The sequence below is a fragment of the Desmodus rotundus genome, chromosome 3, assembly GCF_022682495.2.
Source record: "Desmodus rotundus isolate HL8 chromosome 3, HLdesRot8A.1, whole genome shotgun sequence".
NCBI lineage: Eukaryota > Metazoa > Chordata > Mammalia > Chiroptera > Phyllostomidae > Desmodus > Desmodus rotundus.
In genome coordinates, this window is record NC_071389.1 from 151,926,331 (window position 1) to 151,943,200 (window position 16,870).

Genomic DNA, 16,870 nt, shown 5'->3' on the forward strand with positions numbered 1-16,870 from the left:
GGTTTGATACTCTGATCTGACGCACTTCCTTCCACTGTTTCACAGATGGGTAAAACTGCGGCTCAGATTTCCACGTCTGGCCAAGCATCGCTCAGAATTTCATTCCTACTAGAAAGCTGGGAGATCCATGGAAGGGCATGAAGGGAAAATGAAGCTAAGGTTTGGTAGATCACATCCTGTCTCCCCAGCCAGCATGAGGGCCCTCTCAAAGCAAGTGGCTCTGCCTCTTTCTTCCCTCAGTCTCCCCAAATCTCAGTTAAGGCCGGGGAAAGGTCTTCACAACCTCGGTGAACTGTGGCCCTGCCCTGGTTTCCTTCAATCCCTCCTTCTTGCCCTCCAGCAAAAAAATACAACCATTCCAGGAGCCCCACCTGGGCCCACCCTTCCTGTGGGTGGCCTAGAACTCTCTTCCTTTCTGTTCTATCATCACTCTCATCAACAACACTGAGTGTTTCATACCTAATGGCCAGTATCTGATTAACTAATTCACGTTAAGGCATTAATGACTTGTTAATAGCTTGATGAGGTGTTTTTTTTGTTTTGTTTTGTTTTTTTTTTTCCCAGGGACACCGTATTTGAAGGGATCCAGAAAATTTGAAGGCAGGACACTTTGCATTGTCCCCCCCTCAGCACTTGGTAAGTGCCCAGTAAATATTTGATGAATGGATTAAACCAAGAGACTTAATGCTTGAAAAGTGCTTCCTACTGAGTTTTGTATTTGGCAAGCAGTTGTTAGAGAGTGGCTTTATTATTGTTATTCCTAACAGACAATTTTTCATGATCAGTAATGGTCTGAATGGAGAGATTCCTTGAGCCTGGGACCTCTGGGAAGAACACTCTTCTTTGTCCTCTATCAGCAGATGGCACTTCATGGGAATGGGCTGATCCAGACACCCTCCCCAGGAGAGAGGAAGCAGAGAGGAGGAGAAGACAGGCTGATTCCTAAATTCTGCTTTCCTCTCTACTTTTAGTCATTGATAATATTTGTTGAACATTGAATATGTACCAGGCACTTACCAAATACTTTACATGGATTAACACATGTAATCATCACAACTACCCCACAGGCCTTTATCTTCCCATTTAGAGTTGGGGAAGGTGAGGCTTAGAGAGGTTAAGCAAAGTAACACTGTTGGGTGGTAGAGTGGAATTCAGACCCCAGGGCAGCTTCTGGAGCCTGGGCTCCTACCTGGTGCCATTCTAGGTGGGGGCCGGCCCAGCAGTTTCTTGAAGATGCACTCTCCCTGCTGTTTGTTTTCCACCCCAACAACTGCCAGCCCTCCCACACTTGGGGAGGGGGTGTCGAGAGACTGGTTCTGGGCCCTGAGCAAAGGCACAGAGGGAGGAGTCAGCTGGGGGACATGAAGTGCTCACCCAGGCCCAGGCCCTACGGAACACACAGCCTACACACAGGTGTCAATGGACAGAGAAGACCAGGGCATGGAGGAGAGGAGATGGGGCTAAATCCAGGGTTTTAAACAAGATTTTCAAAGAGCAGAAGGATTGGATCAGAAGATATGGGAAGAGAAGGTGTTCCAGGCTGGGTAGGAATAGTTTGGTAAAATTTTGGAGGTATTTGAAGAGGAGGCCTGTGGGTGAGATGTCCTTGGCACATGCAGGGGCAAGGGTGGGGCAGCAGCTGCAGACATTGAAGGTTGGGCTGGGGAGCTGTCATGCAAGTCAGGGGGACTTACAGTCAGTGAAGCCCTAGAGGGGATCCAGAGTGAGGACTGGGTTCTGAGAGCTGTGAAACACCTTTAGTGTTATACCACATGTTCCTTGTCCCCAGCATGGGGCACCGTGCCTGGCACACAGTTGATGCTCAACAGAGGTTTTACTGAAGGGAGAACCTAAGGGAGGGAGGGAGGAGTACACTAGGTGGTCTCTGATCTTGAGAACCTTTTACTTTATTTACAAATAAAAACTAAAATGACATGTGACACAGCCTTCAGAGTAACCTGGTGGGAGCTGACCACAGAGTCACCGCCCTTCCAGCACATTCTGAGAACATGCTAAGGGCTGAGGGAGGTGAGAGGAGGTCACACTTGGGCTGTGCGGACCTAGGAAGACTCCTGGGAAGAAAGCAGGTGGTGAAGCAATAGGTAAAGAGGAGGCAAAAGAGAAGGGGAAGGATTGATGGAAGATGGAGAGGAGGGATGAGAAGGGATGGAGAGAGAAGGTAGGAAAGAGAAATTCTGGTGGTTTCAATAAGAACCATGAAGACAAAATGGCAGGGGAAAGTGTGAGGAGGGGAGCTGGGGACAGGGAAGGAATGGATTCTGGGTCAACCCCTAAACAAAGTGACTGAAAGCCCCACTCCAGCCTTGCTCCAAATTCTCCTCCCTCCTGTGGCCACAACCAGTCCAGAGTCACAGCACACCATAGGGTCCCAGCAGGGGTTTGGGAGCAAGGGTGATCTCTAGGGATAGTGTCAGCCATAGGAGAAAAGGGGGCCACAGCAGCAATGGCTGTTATGTGGGAGCACCAGGACCCATCCCCAGAGCCAGGAACACAGGGTGGAGGGGACAGCAGGCAGAATCTGGGGCAGGGATCGCAGGGACCACAGGACCGTTTGGAGCAGGATGACACCATGCTCACTGGGCCATCTTCTTGGGGACGCCCGCACTCCTGGGGGCAACAAAAATTCCGTCTCACCTTGACAGCAGCTTCTTTTATTTGAACTCTAAACAGACAGATCCTGTCCTCAAGTTGCCCCTAGTCTTATTGGCAGATATACTCATACACTGGAAGAAAGACAGAAATGATGAAATGGGATCCCCTCCCTGGAGTCTTTCATTGAAACCTCCAGGCCCTGAGCAAGCCTCTCTTTGTCATCCCATCCGTCCTCCCAGTTGACTCCCTGAATTTCTCGGTCACCTGCCCCAACTCCATCCTCCTTTTCTTCCTCTTTCTGTCCAGTGCTTGAAGGACTGGACATCACTTGTCCCTTGCCTTATTACAGCAGTTTGAGAGAAGTGAAGTGTGAGACCCCTCTCCCTAGGGAACTTGCAGAAGCCTGTGGCCCTCCCCACCATGGCGTCCATGGCTGACTCTGGCCTGAGCTGCTCATGTCCCATGCCAGGGGGAGGGTCACTCCACCCCTTATAGCCCAGCGGAGAGAGCTGCTGTCTTCCATGGGATAGGAGAAGAGGCCATCGGTGGGTTATGCCTCCAGGAGGAGTGGGGGAGGGGTGAATGCCTGAATAATCTGCCCCTTTCTGGGAAGGAGGAGGACGCAGCTATGGTTGGAGTCCCCAGATACTCTACCCTTTGGTCCACTCTGTCCAGAGCAGGCTACCTCCTCCCACCCTCCTGAGCCCCCAGGAGGAAGTCCACAGACCAGAGAAGATGAATCAAGATAGGGATGGTGAAGGGCCAGTGACACCCCTCTGGAGAGGTTGGGCCTGGGGCAAATTACCCTATAACAGCAGGTTAATTAGATAAGACCCAAATTACATGAGCAAGGCTTGCAAGACCAGCACTTTGAAGGTTTCATGTTGTTTCAGAGGTGGGGAGGGCTCAGTCTTTAGCTCAGCATAGAGAAAATGACTTCTTGCTCCCAGGCAAGCCAAACCCATGAATTAAGCTCTCGACTGCCCATCCACAAGCCCCAGTGCCAAGCAGATATAAGGAGGGGCACCTGTCAGTCCTCACAGCAACCTGTGGAACCCGTGTGGGATTTTGCCTTTGCTCCTCCTGCGACTGAGTTCCACCTGCACTGCAGCATGAGCCGCCAATTCACCTGCAAGTCAGGAGCTGCCACCAAGGGGGGCTTCAGTGGCTGCTCGGCTGTGCTCTCTGGGAGCAGCACGTCCTCCTACCGGGCAGGGGGCAAAGGGCTCAGTGGGGGCTTCAGCAGTCGGAGCCTCTACAGCCTGGGGGGCACCCGGAGCATCTCTTTCAATGTGGCTGGTGGCAGTGGAAAGAGCGGAGGTTATGGATTTGGCCGGGGCCGGGCCAGTGGTTTTGCTGGCAGCATGTTTGGCAGTGTGACCCTGGGACCTGTGTGCCCAACTGTGTGCCCACCTGGAGGCATCCACCAGGTCACCGTCAATGAGAGCCTCCTGGCCCCCCTCAATGTGGAGCTGGACCCCGAGATCCAGAAAGTGCGTGCCCAGGAGCGGGAGCAGATCAAGGCTCTGAACAACAAGTTCGCATCCTTCATTGACAAGGTGGGTCTGTTAGGACTTGGGGAACCTGTGAATAGTGTCACTTCTTGGAATGTGAGCTTTTGTTACAGCATGAGGGATGGAGATTAGATATGGAGAGGCACATACTATGGATAAGACAGGTATTTTCTATCATTAGGATAACTGGTGTAAGAGTCCTTGTGTAGCCTTTCCCCAGAAAAGACACAGGCAGGTCAGCCTCTACTGACAGAGGCTTATCAGGAGATTTAGTGAGTGGCAGGAGCACCTAAGGGAAGAGCCCTGCTTCTTAATTTCAAGGGCAAGATTGGTACCATTGCTAAGCCTGGGCCCATGCAGACTGTGAAGAAAAGCCAGTGAGAGGGAATCTGCCCCAGAGTGACCAGGGAAGCTGTCCTCCCATCCATGGCCAGCTGATCTTGTCCACTGGTCACTTGACTGATGGCTCAGGGCATCAGTTTATGGTCAGTCCTGGGTGGCTCTGCCAAGAGCATTTGTTTCAGTCAGCTGAGGGCTTTCTTGAGAGACAGAATAGTGCAGTGGGAAGTTAGACCTGTCTTCCACCCTGGCCCATCATGTACCATCTGTGCACTTGGGGGGCAGTTATTTATCCTGTCTGTGCCTCTGTTTTCTCATCTCTGCAATGGAGATAATAACCTACCTCTTGGGATTTTTGTCAGGCTTATAAAAGAAAATGCTGGTGAAGATCTTGTCACAATGCCAGACACATACTAAATACTCCTCAAAGGTGGTTATTGTTACTATCACGTTAATCTCTAGAGAGCTAAGGGAAGAGTGTTGAGAAGGAGAGCATCAAAGGTCTGGAACAGACCTCAAGGGATCATCCAGTCCAGACAGGCCCTAGACTCTCAGTAGATAAGAAATTATTGCTCCCATTTTATGAGTCAGCAAAAGCATGGAGGTGAAGACCACGCCCAAGGTCATCTGGGGAAGAGAAGGTGAGGTTGGATGTTCAGCCTCATGCTTCCAAACCCAGTACTGGGGACTGGAGGGCTATGTTGGCTATGTAGTAGTGAGGCACCAAGGACAGGTCAACCCAAGATAAGCTGATGTTTGATATGGTCAGCAGCCATCAGAGCTTAGCCGCACCGCCCCCCACTCCCAACTCCCTGCAATTCTCAACTCTTGTTCAGAGGAGAATTCCCTCCCACCCCTGCTCACCTCAGGGGCAAACACCATCTCTGTGGATTCTTACTCCTCTCAGTCATTTCACTTCTGGAAGATCAAGGTGTTTTGAGGTTTGGGGCTAGGGGATAAGAGTGGACTGTCCTTTGACTGGGCTGGCCAAACCCCGTTAAAGGATGAATTCTGGAGACACGGAAAGAAAGATGAACACAAGGGTGTTCTTTGAACACCCTTCTATGGGTGAACAAGTTAATTCTACGAACAAGGGTGGTCTGAATGGGGTGAGGGGGAAGCAGGCTCGAAGTCATGGACAGTTCCCAAACCATTTTAGTCTCTAGAAGAATAAAATCCCATAAACCAGGCAGCCATAGAAGGTTGTGTGATGGGCACATCCTATCAGGGATCTAGATGTGTCTAGTAGTGTAGTCCAGATGTGTATTATGGTGTTCTGGGTCCAGGATTTACTCTGCAGTTAATGCTCAGCCTTGCAGATATACATGAAAAAAGTCAGGACTGGTTAAACCAAACCAAATGCTGGCTGATCTGCTGGAGGTAAACTATTTGGTGTCTAACCCATCCCAATAACCCCCAAACTGTCCCAGACAGTTTTCCAATATCCTGTGTTTCTGACTTTAGGGTATCCTATGGTTTCTGACAACCACATTTAAACAGTAGTGCCCCACCCAAATTAAATAAGAGAGGTATGTACAGATTCACCTCCTCAGGGGTCCTGAACCCTGTGAGGCCACAGTGGCATGGGGAACCCCATCTGTCCAGAGAGAAGATGGTTTTGAGGAGCAAGATGAAGGGAGGAGGAAGAGGCCATGAGCAAAGTGGAGTTGGGGCCTTACAGGTATTTAGAATAGCCAAAGCTCTTGGTGCACTGAGCCTCGTTGAGCTTGACGTGCTGTAAAATGAATACCATACCCATTCTTTGGAGAGGTCAACCTTCCCAAAGATGGACCCAGCTTGACTCTGTCCTGGCACCTTCAGGCACTGTGCTGGTTTGGTCGTGGTGGGTGCTGAATGATTGGACACATGCATTATGGAGACCTATGTCTGGGTTCAGTCCTGGGCTCCACCACTTACTAAACCATCAGGTCTTGGAGAAAAGCTAAACTCTATGCTTCAGTTTCCTCTCCATTAAATAGGGCTAAGGACTTTCCCACCTCATGCAGCTCTTGTGAGGGGTAGAGAGTTTTGCACAGTGCCTGTGAGTGACAGATGTGACTCTTTCTGTGGGGGCTCAACAGTTTCTGGGATTCTGGTTCCAGGTGAGGTTCCTGGAGCAGCAGAACCAAGTGCTGGAGACCAAGTGGGAGCTGCTGCAGCAGCTGGACCTGAACAACTGCAAGAACAACCTGGAGCCCGTGTACGAGGGTTATATCAGCACCCTGCGGAAGCAGCTGGAGACACTGTCTGGGGACAGGGTGAGGCTGGACTCGGAGCTCAGGAATGTGCGGGACGTTGTGGAGGACTACAAGAAGAGGTGAGTGAGACAGGGACTCCTGCAGCTCAACAACTTCCCCGTACCTCTGGATTCCTCCTTCCCTTGGGGCCCTGGCAGCTACCTCAGCTTAAAGTTTTGGGGGACAGTGTTTCTCATCATATGAAGAAGAGCTACCCCAACAAAACTCTGGAACTTGCTCTCTGCCCTTCCAGCCTCTGGCCTGGCACTTATGACAAATGTCCAGTTCAGTTAGTTGGACTGTGGTCAGAGGATTAACTCCAGCTATGGAGTGGAGGGAACCTTGGATAACCACCAAATTTTCCCAAGCTTCTGTGTCCTCATTGGTAAAGAGGGGCTTAAATCCATCTACCTCCCAAAACTGCTATGAGGAGTAACTCAAGAAATGCTCTCATTCATTTGTAAGGCTTATTTCAAATTTTGAGGGAGGAAATTGTTTCTTGCTTCCTCTGAATTTTACCATAGTACATTCACTCTATTTGCTCTCTCCTCATTTTTGAAGCTGGATCTTCAACAATCTCCTTCTTACAAACTTGGTTAGTATGTCCCTTCCTTCAGGAAGCCTTCCTTGCCTGGCTGGCCTCACCCACCCCGTGCTCCACAGCCTCTCATCACCTGTGCCCTCTGATGGGCACACTACCCCTCACTCAGAGTCTTCCTTGGGCAAATGAGGCTTCTCAGTGAGACATATTAACCAACCAAGCACTGGCATTCCCACAGGTATGAGGAAGAAATCAACAGGCGGACAGCTGCAGAGAACGAGTTTGTGCTGCTCAAGAAGGTGAGGGGAAGACAGGCCCTGAGTCTGGGTCTACCTGGGAACCAGGAGATGCTGAGCCTGCAGTGTGCTCTGCTCTTAGAGAAAGTGAGCTGATTCAGAGCTAGTGAGGTAAAGGCAGCGAACCATGATGAAAAACTATTCGGAAAAGAGCATACAAAAGCAGGGAGGATGTTCAATGTGAATGGGTTTGTCCATAGTGAAGGACAGCAGAGGAGGACATACTAACGGTTCCCCTGCAGCCTCAGGGTCTGCTTAGACATCATAGGGATGATTGACAATAGCTGGGCTGGGGTTCCCATCCTTTGAGGGGCCCCTGTCCTGCTGATGGAGCAGAGTCTCAGGATGCTCCTTCCTCTCCTTTTCCATGGGCCCCTCAAAGAGAAGAAGGTGGCCACATACCTGTTCAGGGCCCCCAGGATGGGGCAGCTATTGCCTCCTTGGCTGCACTGGCAGTGACCAAGTGGTGGCTGGGGCATCTTTCAGGACGTGGATGCAGCTTATGCCAATAAGGTGGAGCTTCAGGCCAAGGTGGACTCCATGGACCAGGAGATCAAATTCTTCAAGTGTCTCTTTGAAGCCGTAAGTCTGTCTCTCCACCGCACCCTTCTGAGGGCAGCCAGTGGGTAAAACTCTATTCTGGGGGCTGGGAGAGGTATGGAGGCCCTTGCCCTCAAGGAGGCCCCCCAGGTTAGTCATGCATCTCCCACCTCAGTCCCAAGAGGCTCCTCAATCTCCCCCTTTTGGGTGAGAAGGAAATGGACCAGGTTCTGGCCCCATGGTGGCGGGCATCTGTCCAGTACCCAGTGGAAACTCACCATGCTCAGGGAGCAACACCCTTGGTTTGAAGTCTCAAAGTTGACATCACCAGGATCTGCTCACCTTTCTTGGGGAAGGTTTTTAGCCTTCGATAGTCAAATCCTGAGACTATCCTTGTTTCCCTGAAGGAGATCACTCAGATTCAGTCCCACATCAGCGACACATCTGTCATCCTGTCCATGGACAACAACCGTGACTTGAACCTGGACAGCATCATTGATGAGGTCCGGGCCCAGTATGAGGAGATTGCCCTGAAGAGCAAGGCTGAGGCTGAGGCCCTGTACCAGACCAAGGTGAGCTGGGCCAGAGGAGGCAACCCCAGCCAGCGTGAAGGCTGGACCTGATTGTTCCCAGGACAGAGGCAATGTTCAGTTAACTGTCCAATGTGCCCTGCCCCCGTGACATCACCAACCTGAAACATCATGTATTCCCATGACATGTTTATCATGCTCATCCATGGCTCTGTACTCTGGGGTCCCCAGTTTCAAGAACTGCAGCTGGCAGCTGGCCGCCATGGGGACGACCTCAAAAACACCAAGAACGAAATCTCAGAGCTTACCCGGCTCATCCAGAGAATCCGCTCAGAGATTGAGAATGTGAAGAAGCAGGTAAGGGTCCGGTTGCCTGTGACCTGGGACATGTGGGGACAATTGAAGGGGAGATGAGTTGGCCAAGGATGGCAACCTCCCAATCTCTGCCCATGAGAGCAAAGGGGCCTCAAACATTTAGATCAGACCTCCCTGGAGTACCCCAACACCTCCTCAGAACAAAGAGTTCTGGTTAGGAGGTCCGTCCTCAAGGAAGCCTTCTCTCAAACCCCCCCACCCCCCGGGCTCAGACCACAGTCCTCTGTCCCTCTGTTCCAATCAATGTGCTTTCCTGGCACCTGTGCTTTTCCTGTACTTGTCACACTTCTATAATTGCACCTGCCTGTCCCTTTTTCCACTGGACTGGAAGGAGGCTGGGAGCTGGCTGCTTGGTTCCCCATTGTTTTTCCAGCATCTAGTGTAGTGCCTGGCACCTGGTAGCAGCTTAACAAACATTTCTTGATTAAGTGATTGAGGAGAAGTGGGCTCAGAGAGCACCCATTAAAGTGCCTTCTGTGGATAATTATTATAGACTTATACAGTCAGTCTTCAGCCTCAGTAGGTGGCAAGATAACATGCATATATATAATAACAGTAGCTACAGTTTCTATCATTGTATCATACTGAATCCTCACAAAGACTCTGAGGCAAGTGTCACCCATTATTACAGATGAGGAAACTGAGGCTCAGAGAGGTTAAGTGGGCTGCACAGCTGGTGAGTGGCAGAGCTGCGATCTGATCCAGGGTCTCCTGACTCCTGGTCCAGTGCTCTTTCTGCTCTCACACAAGCTTTACACTTAGTAGCTCTGTGATGTTGGGAAAGTCACTTGTCCTCACTCTACAGGGTGTTGTAAGGACTAGATAAGCTAAGGTAAGTAAAAGGTGGGTAAAGGGCCAAGTGTCTCTCAGGTGGGCAGTAAGCACTTGGGAAATAAGACTTGGTCCTGGGGAATCTCCTTCCCTGTGCCTCTCATCCATGGTCTATGCACCTGGTCAGCTACTGTCATTGTACCTATAACACCATATTCCAGTGATCTTTCTTTCTCGACTTTAAACAACTCCAGAGCAGAAAGCCAATCTGACTCTTACTCATTTTGTATCCTTGTCACAGGAAGGCCAAGTAAATGTCTTCATGATAACTGAACTGATGGTGAATAGGCCATCATCTCAGGAGGGCAGGATGCACTATTTGTTCTTACCACCAATATCTAAACACAAGGGAGTAGAGATAGAGCTAAGGAAAGACTTGGGAGTGCCAGAATGGGCTGCAGCCTAGAAGAAAAGCAAGGAGTGTGAAGGGTAGAGGTGGGCTACTCTTCTCAGAATCTCAAAGAATGAGTGGTATTTGGACATGAATGTCTCCAATGACCTCTTCAAGTTTTCCAACTTCTCTAATTCCCCATTTAGGCTTCTAACCTGGAGACGGCCATTGCCGATGCTGAGCAGCGTGGAGACAATGCCCTGAAGGATGCCCAGGCCAAGCTGGACGAGCTGGAGTCTGCCCTGCACCAGGCCAAGGAGGAGCTGGCCCGGATGCTGCGGGAGTACCAGGAGCTCATGAGCCTGAAGCTGGCCCTGGACATGGAGATCGCCACCTACAGGAAGCTGCTGGAGAGCGAGGAGTGCCGGTGAGGGGGAGATGTGCTCTGGCAAGAAAGTCCCAAGAGTTTGGGGAGGACCTCAGGAGAAAGCCTAACACATCCTAATCCAGAATAGATGAGTTTTGGGGGAGTGAAAAGGCAGTGATGACAGGAATAATAATAGCTATTAACAATTCCTACATAGGCATGAGTACTTACTTCATACCAGGCACTGTGCTATGTGGATTAACTCATCCAATCTTCACAACTTCCCTGGGTAGGCCTAGGCACACTCTCCCCCACCCCACAAAAAAACCATTACCATGTTAGATCTTGTTTGATCTTCCTTACCTGACCAGGTATAAGATGAGCTTGTCGGAGATGTTCCATTCTGGCTTCCCCAATGTTCTTGGGAGACGGAAAGGCTCAGTGCCTAGGCCTGACCCTTGGGAAATGTGTGTACCACCCCGACATGTGCACCTCATACGAACTACTTTTTGACTTAGGTTGCTGCCTGATTACCAAAAAATTCAGGGGTAGCCCCCCAACTTCTCAGGCTCTGCTTGTGCCAAAGAAGAGCTGGAATTTCCAAAAGTTCCCATTGGGTTTAGAAGCCCAAATCAGGCGAGTGGTGGTACTAGCTCTGAGGTTCATAAATTGTGGGTTGCATGATTTCTTACTCTTATTTTATTTCTCTCCCTAACAGGATGTCCGGAGAGTATCCTTCCCCTGTTAGCATCTGTAAGTATGTGTATGTTTGGACCTAAAGCCGTAGAATCTGCAGAACAGAAAGGGTCTTTGTCACACTCTGTGTGTGTTGATGAGCAATCTAAGAACCAGAGAGGAAAAACTCTGCCTGAGATCATAGAGCCAGATAGCAGAGGCATGGCCAGAAACCAGGCCTCCTGACTCCTAGTCCAGGGTTCCTTGCTCCTTACCACTCTGTCTCCCTGTTCCCAAGGGCTGGCAGCTAGGAACAGGGAGACATGCCATGGGGATGGGGAAACAAAGGACATGTTGTAAGAAAGTGAGTACGGGTGTATGTGAGGCTTGAAGAACCATATCTGCAAGTTGTGATCAGGCCTGGCCTGGGGACTTAGAGGGGGCTGGAGTTAGTGAGCAGGGGACCTTGACTATTGAGCTGACAGTGGTGGATCTTTGCATTTCTCAGTGGGGCTAAGAGTGTTAAACCAGAACTTCTGAAAGATGCTATCTGTGGGGCTATTATCAGGAGGGAGAGGTTGCAGGATGGAAATTAAAAAAAAAAAGTTAATAGATAGGGCAGGGGGTAGGTGTCAAGAATGACAGGTGGATACATTGGTGCCTGAACCAAAAAATGGGCCTTTGAGAGTTAAGAATCAGCCAGATTGGGTGTAAGCTGAGCAAGTCAGGGGCAGGACATGGCTGAAACTGTCAGCCAGGGGAAAGTATTCCTGAGGTCAGGGTCATCTGTGACTAGAGCCCCCACTCAACTTACTGCTCCAAGAAGTTCCCCCAGCTCTGGCTGAGAGGTGCTGACCCATTCTTCCTCTGCAGCCATCATCAGTAGTACCAGCGGCAGCAGTGGCTATGGCTTCCGGCCCAGCTCTGTCAGTGGTGGCTACGTGGCCAACAGCAGCAGCTGCATCTCTGGAGTGTGCAGCGTCCGTGGCGGGGAAGGCCGGAGCCGAGGCAGTGCCAGCGACTACAGGGATACCCTGGGGAAGAGCTCCAGCCTGGGTGCTCCCTCCAAGAAAGCTAGTCGGTAGAGAGGGTGACCTGATGCCCTCCGGCCACCCCTGTGTCCCAAGCAGGGGCTCTGGCTCCCACATGTGCTCTCCCTAGCCAACCCTCAGCCCCATCCTGTAGGCCCTGATGTTGTACCTCAGGCTCTGGCCTTGGCCACCTCACTTCTCCCAACCTGTGTCTTCCTGAGCCTGGACAGGTGTGGACGACTAAACCTGGTGAAATTCCTCCCTGCACACACCCAGCATTCACCTCCTTGGCTGTGGTCCCCCAGCTCTGGCACCAGCCCAGCCCCTGGCTCCAGCCTCTGGCTCAGTCACTAACTACCTTGTCTATCCCCTGGATCTCAGACCAAGGCCCCTTCTCACATAAGGCCTTTGTCCTGGTTCCTGACTATGCTAGGAGCTGGCTTTCTGTCCAAGAAAAGAAGGACTGAAAGACAAACAACCAAGAGAGGCCTAGTCCTCACCCCACCCTGGCTCAGACTCACCATTTATTCTGAGTGAAACCAAGCATGACTCAGGGTCTCTTTTTTCACTCTCTGTACCCAGAAACAGAGAAGAGGAGACCCGTTCACTTCCCTTTCTTCTTGCAGGCCCTCCCATTGCATCCTCAATAAACAGCAAAGTCTGATGGCTTGGTCTCTCTGAGTGGTCAAGGTGTGTACACGGACTCCATTAAGATGCTCATAAGAGCAGGCACCACACACTGCACAGACCCCTATGGTCACATAGAGCACACTGCTGCATATTGCTTGTGTGGCCCATATTTCTGGATTAATTTTCCCTGCAGAGCAGAAACAGAAGAAGCTCTCAGAGCAGACATGGCAAAGGGGCTGAGAATACCACTGGGGTGGCCGGGAGATGAGTACGGAGCAGAGTTTGGGAGGAGAAAGGGGGAAGGGCTGAGAGAGAAGAAGGGAGAAACTTGGGAAGGGTGTGTGTGCATCCTGGTTTGCGTCCAATGTCAGAATTGGTCCTGCTCCCGACAGGGACCTTGGCTTCTTTCTGAGAATGGGGCCTTTCCTAGAGGGAAGATGGGAGCTTGGCAGACAGGTATCTGTGTTTGTTCAACCCTTTCCTCTCTGATCAGAGACCTGGCCTCCTGGTTGGGGGAGGTTGCCCAGGAGGAATAGAGCTAGTGGGACCCCACACTCTGAGCCTCTCTGCTGGAAAGCTAAGATAGGGAACACGTTTTTGAAACCTGAGGCTCAACTGGAGTGGAGTGAGTTGGGAGTCAGGACACAGTGTGAATTTCAGTGACTGTAGTTGGTTCCTCCCCAAACACCTGTTCACTCTGAAATCACTGTGGTGGTGGCCAGTCCTGCCTTGTGGTGAGGAGGAAAGTAAGCAGGACAGATGGGATGATTCCCTGGTGACCAGCATGGGCCTGCAAATGTCAGCCAGGAAGTCCCTGGAGCTCTAGGGGTCTTCCAAAGATGGAGGTGGAGAGACTGGAGGAAGGGATGGATGGGCTGGTTTGGAGGATAGAACTTCAGAGTAAGTGACCAGGGCCTAAGACAAGGTCACAGAGCCAGGCTTCAATCCCCACCAGCCAGAAGGTGACCATCAGCCAGAGTCTCCTGGCTGCCCTCAACCTGGAAGTCAACATCACCCTTTAGCAGGTGTGGGTGGAAGAAGGAGGGCAGATCAAGACTCAGCAGCAAGTTTGTTTCCCTGGTTGACAAGGGGAGGGGTGTGTGTGTATGTGTGTTTTCAGAACTAGTAGAGACATTGCTGTTTCCTTAGCAAAGATTCCATACACACCTGTTGTTTCTGTTCCCCTGTACCCTTTGCAGCAGTGAGGACTAAGGTGGGATAGCAGAACAAACTTTCCAGGCAAGAAGCTTAGAAGAAATGTTAGATTCTCATGTGTGGGGATGAAGGCTGCTTCTCTGGAGACTGCTGGGTCATCACCAGACCTAGGGAGGGAGTGGAGAACTCTCCCACATCCCTTTGTGCCCGAGGCCCATGGAGGTCTCTGAGGTTGGCAGGATTTTCCTGAGTTCTGAGTCTGTTTCTGTGAGCAGTGGGCCAAGGTGCTGGAAACAGAGTAGAACTTCCTGCAGGAGAAAGGACCTGAGTTGTCACCTTCGCAGGTCCCAGAGTGACAGGGCTGGATGTGGATTACAGACCAGGCAGGACTTGGTGGTGATTTGGGGAACACATGCAGAGGCTGGATATCTCAGGCCTAATTCCCACTCAGCTGTGCTGAAACCAATCCTCAGGAAGGGTCAGAGAAAGAGCATGGCCCAGGCCTCTGACTCAAATCCATTGCTCCTTGCACATTACTACTTGTCATAACAATTCCTGCTGGATCCTACACCCAGCTACATCAGGACTGAAAGGGCAAAGGCTTGCTCCTGTGCATCCAAAGCATGAAGTGCCGCCCTAACTCAGGAAGCTCCTCATGCTGCTATGTTAGGAAAGTGGCCTGTTGGCCTGGGGCTGAGCTTCCCATCGTCTTGCAGGAGGGAACGAATGGCAAACCTAGGCCTAAGACATGTCCATGTTCCTGTCCTTTGGCAACAAGTGCTCCTGGATCTGGCTGCATCATTATGAGCTGTACACCCAGGAGGAGAGCATGGTCTAGACATGGGAGGCCCAGGCCCAGGCCCAGGTCTTGGGAGACCAGGGGCTTTGCAGTGCTCCTGGGCTGCCCCCCTCTGCCTTCTGACAGCCCAGGACAAAAGTCTATAGTACTGAAATCCAGGCTTAAAAGACACCAGGCAGGAAGATTAATAAAATCTGGGAGGAAAATTCACAGAAATGGGATTGACCCATGACCTTCTGAGTGAGTTTCTATGGAATTTGGGGTTGGGGTACATCTTAGGGTGCTGACTATAGGTACTGAGTTCTGTAACCATGGTTGGGTGAAAATAAGAGATGAAAAGTGAGAAAGCTGAGGACAAAGGTGAGGTGGAGGACTGAAGGACTGAAGGACTGCTTTAAGAGATAGCGTGCCTGCTGTTACTGGAGGTGTTCGAGAACACACTCAACAACTTTTGATGGGTATTACAGGGGACTCAGGAGCTGCACAGATGGTTTGACTAGACCAATGCGTCTCAAATTTTAATTTGCATATCAGTCTTCTGGGATCTTATTATCAGGCACCTTCTGCTTCAGTAGGTCCACATAGGCACCTGGGGGCCCACTAGAGCAGGCTGAAGCCTCTTGGCCTTGACCAAGGCTCTACTCCTTTTCTCCATCTGTGAAGCCTCATCTCTATGGCCCTGTCCTACACTCCGGGCCCAGAGTACCATGCAGGTGTCTGAGGGGAAGGAACAGAAACTGATGTTTATGGAGTGCCTACTGTGGACCAGAAGCTCCTTGGGCTGGGCATGTCACCACTCTGAGGTGGATGTTGTTATTCCTAAGACAGAAACGTGCTAAACCCAGGATCAAAGAGCCAGTACATGGAGCCAGGATTCTATGAGGCCCTTTTCTCCAAAACCCACACTCTTTCCACATTGCCACCCTGCTTCAGATCTGGGAACCATCTGTCCCTGCCCACTCAGCTGCTGTGCCTTTCCACCCTGCCCTGACATCTTGTGGGATCCCTGCCCAGTATCTATTGGAACTTCCATCCATCATATTCCATCATCTGAAGCTTGATGTCTCTGATTCCTAGGCTCTGGGCTGAGTTCCCTTTCCCCCTGGTTGCCATGTAATTGATCTCCAGTTTCCCTACCGCAGGTTACCTGAGAGGCTGTGGTCCCATTGTCACCTGTCAGTCACAGAAACCAACCTCTCAATGGTGAGGGCATGAGGACAACACATAAGTCAAGTAGATGGTGTTGGCCCCAGCTAGGAGCAGGAGGGATTGAGGAGAAAGGATGGATGCAGGGAGGTGGGTTGGGGAGTGGAGTTAGTATGGGGCAAGGGACACTTTTGGAGGAAATTGGGCTGAAACAGACCAGGATGGCAGTTTATCCTGAGAAGCTGGCTGGGCTCTTGGAGCAGAAGCGTCAAAATGAAATCCCAGACCAGCATAAAGGGTCTGGAGAAACATGAAGGAGATGGCCTTGGGCATGCAAGTGGGCCCTCTGGGCACTGTTCTTTCTCTAGATGTTGGTGTGGTGGCCAGTCCAGCCACCTGTGCAATCACCCTTGACAGAGCAGTCTCCACTTCATGAGTACCTTCTGAGGAGACTCCAGAGTCCTCATGTCTCACAGCCTGGCCTTAGAAAAATTCTGTGTCATGTCTGACTGTCAGCCTCTAGCTACACAGGACCTTGACTCCCTGTCACACATGCCTTACCTTGCCCAGCAATAAAGATGGTTTCTTACCTGCCTCACTCACCCACGGCCTTCTCAGGGATGGAGGCTCTCAGGTCATGTACCCTGACTCCAGTTCTCTAATGTTCCCTCATTCACTGTGGCCTTATCACAACACCAGCTCAATGAGAGAAGATATTTTTCAAATCCAATTCTCTTCCTTTCTCTGCCTGAGCAGTTTCTTGTTCCTCCTGTTCTAGTCTGGAATATAATCACTGTCCATAGCCAGTGCTCGTGGAAGAGGGAGAAAAAGCCATCCAAAAATGAAGGTGAGGACACAGAACATCATTCAGAAGCATAGATGATCCAAGGATTCATTTAGAAGTAGAAAATATTTATCTT

The 16,870-nt window shown here is 50.9% G+C and overlaps 1 protein-coding gene across 1 annotated transcript; it reads left to right on the forward strand.

The window, feature by feature from the left end:
* The first annotated feature begins 3,676 nt into the window (after positions 1 to 3,676).
* KRT71 (keratin 71) lies at positions 3,677 to 12,882 on the forward strand. The gene is made up of 9 exons (XM_024575546.3): positions 3,677 to 4,172; positions 6,569 to 6,783; positions 7,483 to 7,543; positions 8,027 to 8,122; positions 8,488 to 8,652; positions 8,842 to 8,967; positions 10,354 to 10,574; positions 11,233 to 11,267; positions 12,063 to 12,882. Exons 1-9 carry the CDS (start codon positions 3,726 to 3,728, stop codon positions 12,272 to 12,274), a joined length of 1,578 nt encoding a protein of 525 aa, XP_024431314.1. The 5' UTR covers positions 3,677 to 3,725; the 3' UTR covers positions 12,275 to 12,882.
* The last annotated feature ends 3,988 nt before the right edge of the window (positions 12,883 to 16,870 follow it).

What these genes read in the sequence shown, in the direction of transcription:
- KRT71 (XM_024575546.3), top strand. Translation starts at nt 3,726, where the DNA reads ATGAGCCGCCAATTCACCTGCAAGTCAGGAGCTGCCACCAAGGGGGGC. An exon ending in AGTTTGTGCTGCTCAAGAAG is followed by an intron (nt 7,544 to 8,026) that starts GTGAGGGGAAGA and finishes GGCATCTTTCAG; the next exon opens with GACGTGGATGCAGCTTATGC. An exon ending in TTGAGAATGTGAAGAAGCAG is followed by an intron (nt 8,968 to 10,353) that starts GTAAGGGTCCGG and finishes TTCCCCATTTAG; the next exon opens with GCTTCTAACCTGGAGACGGC.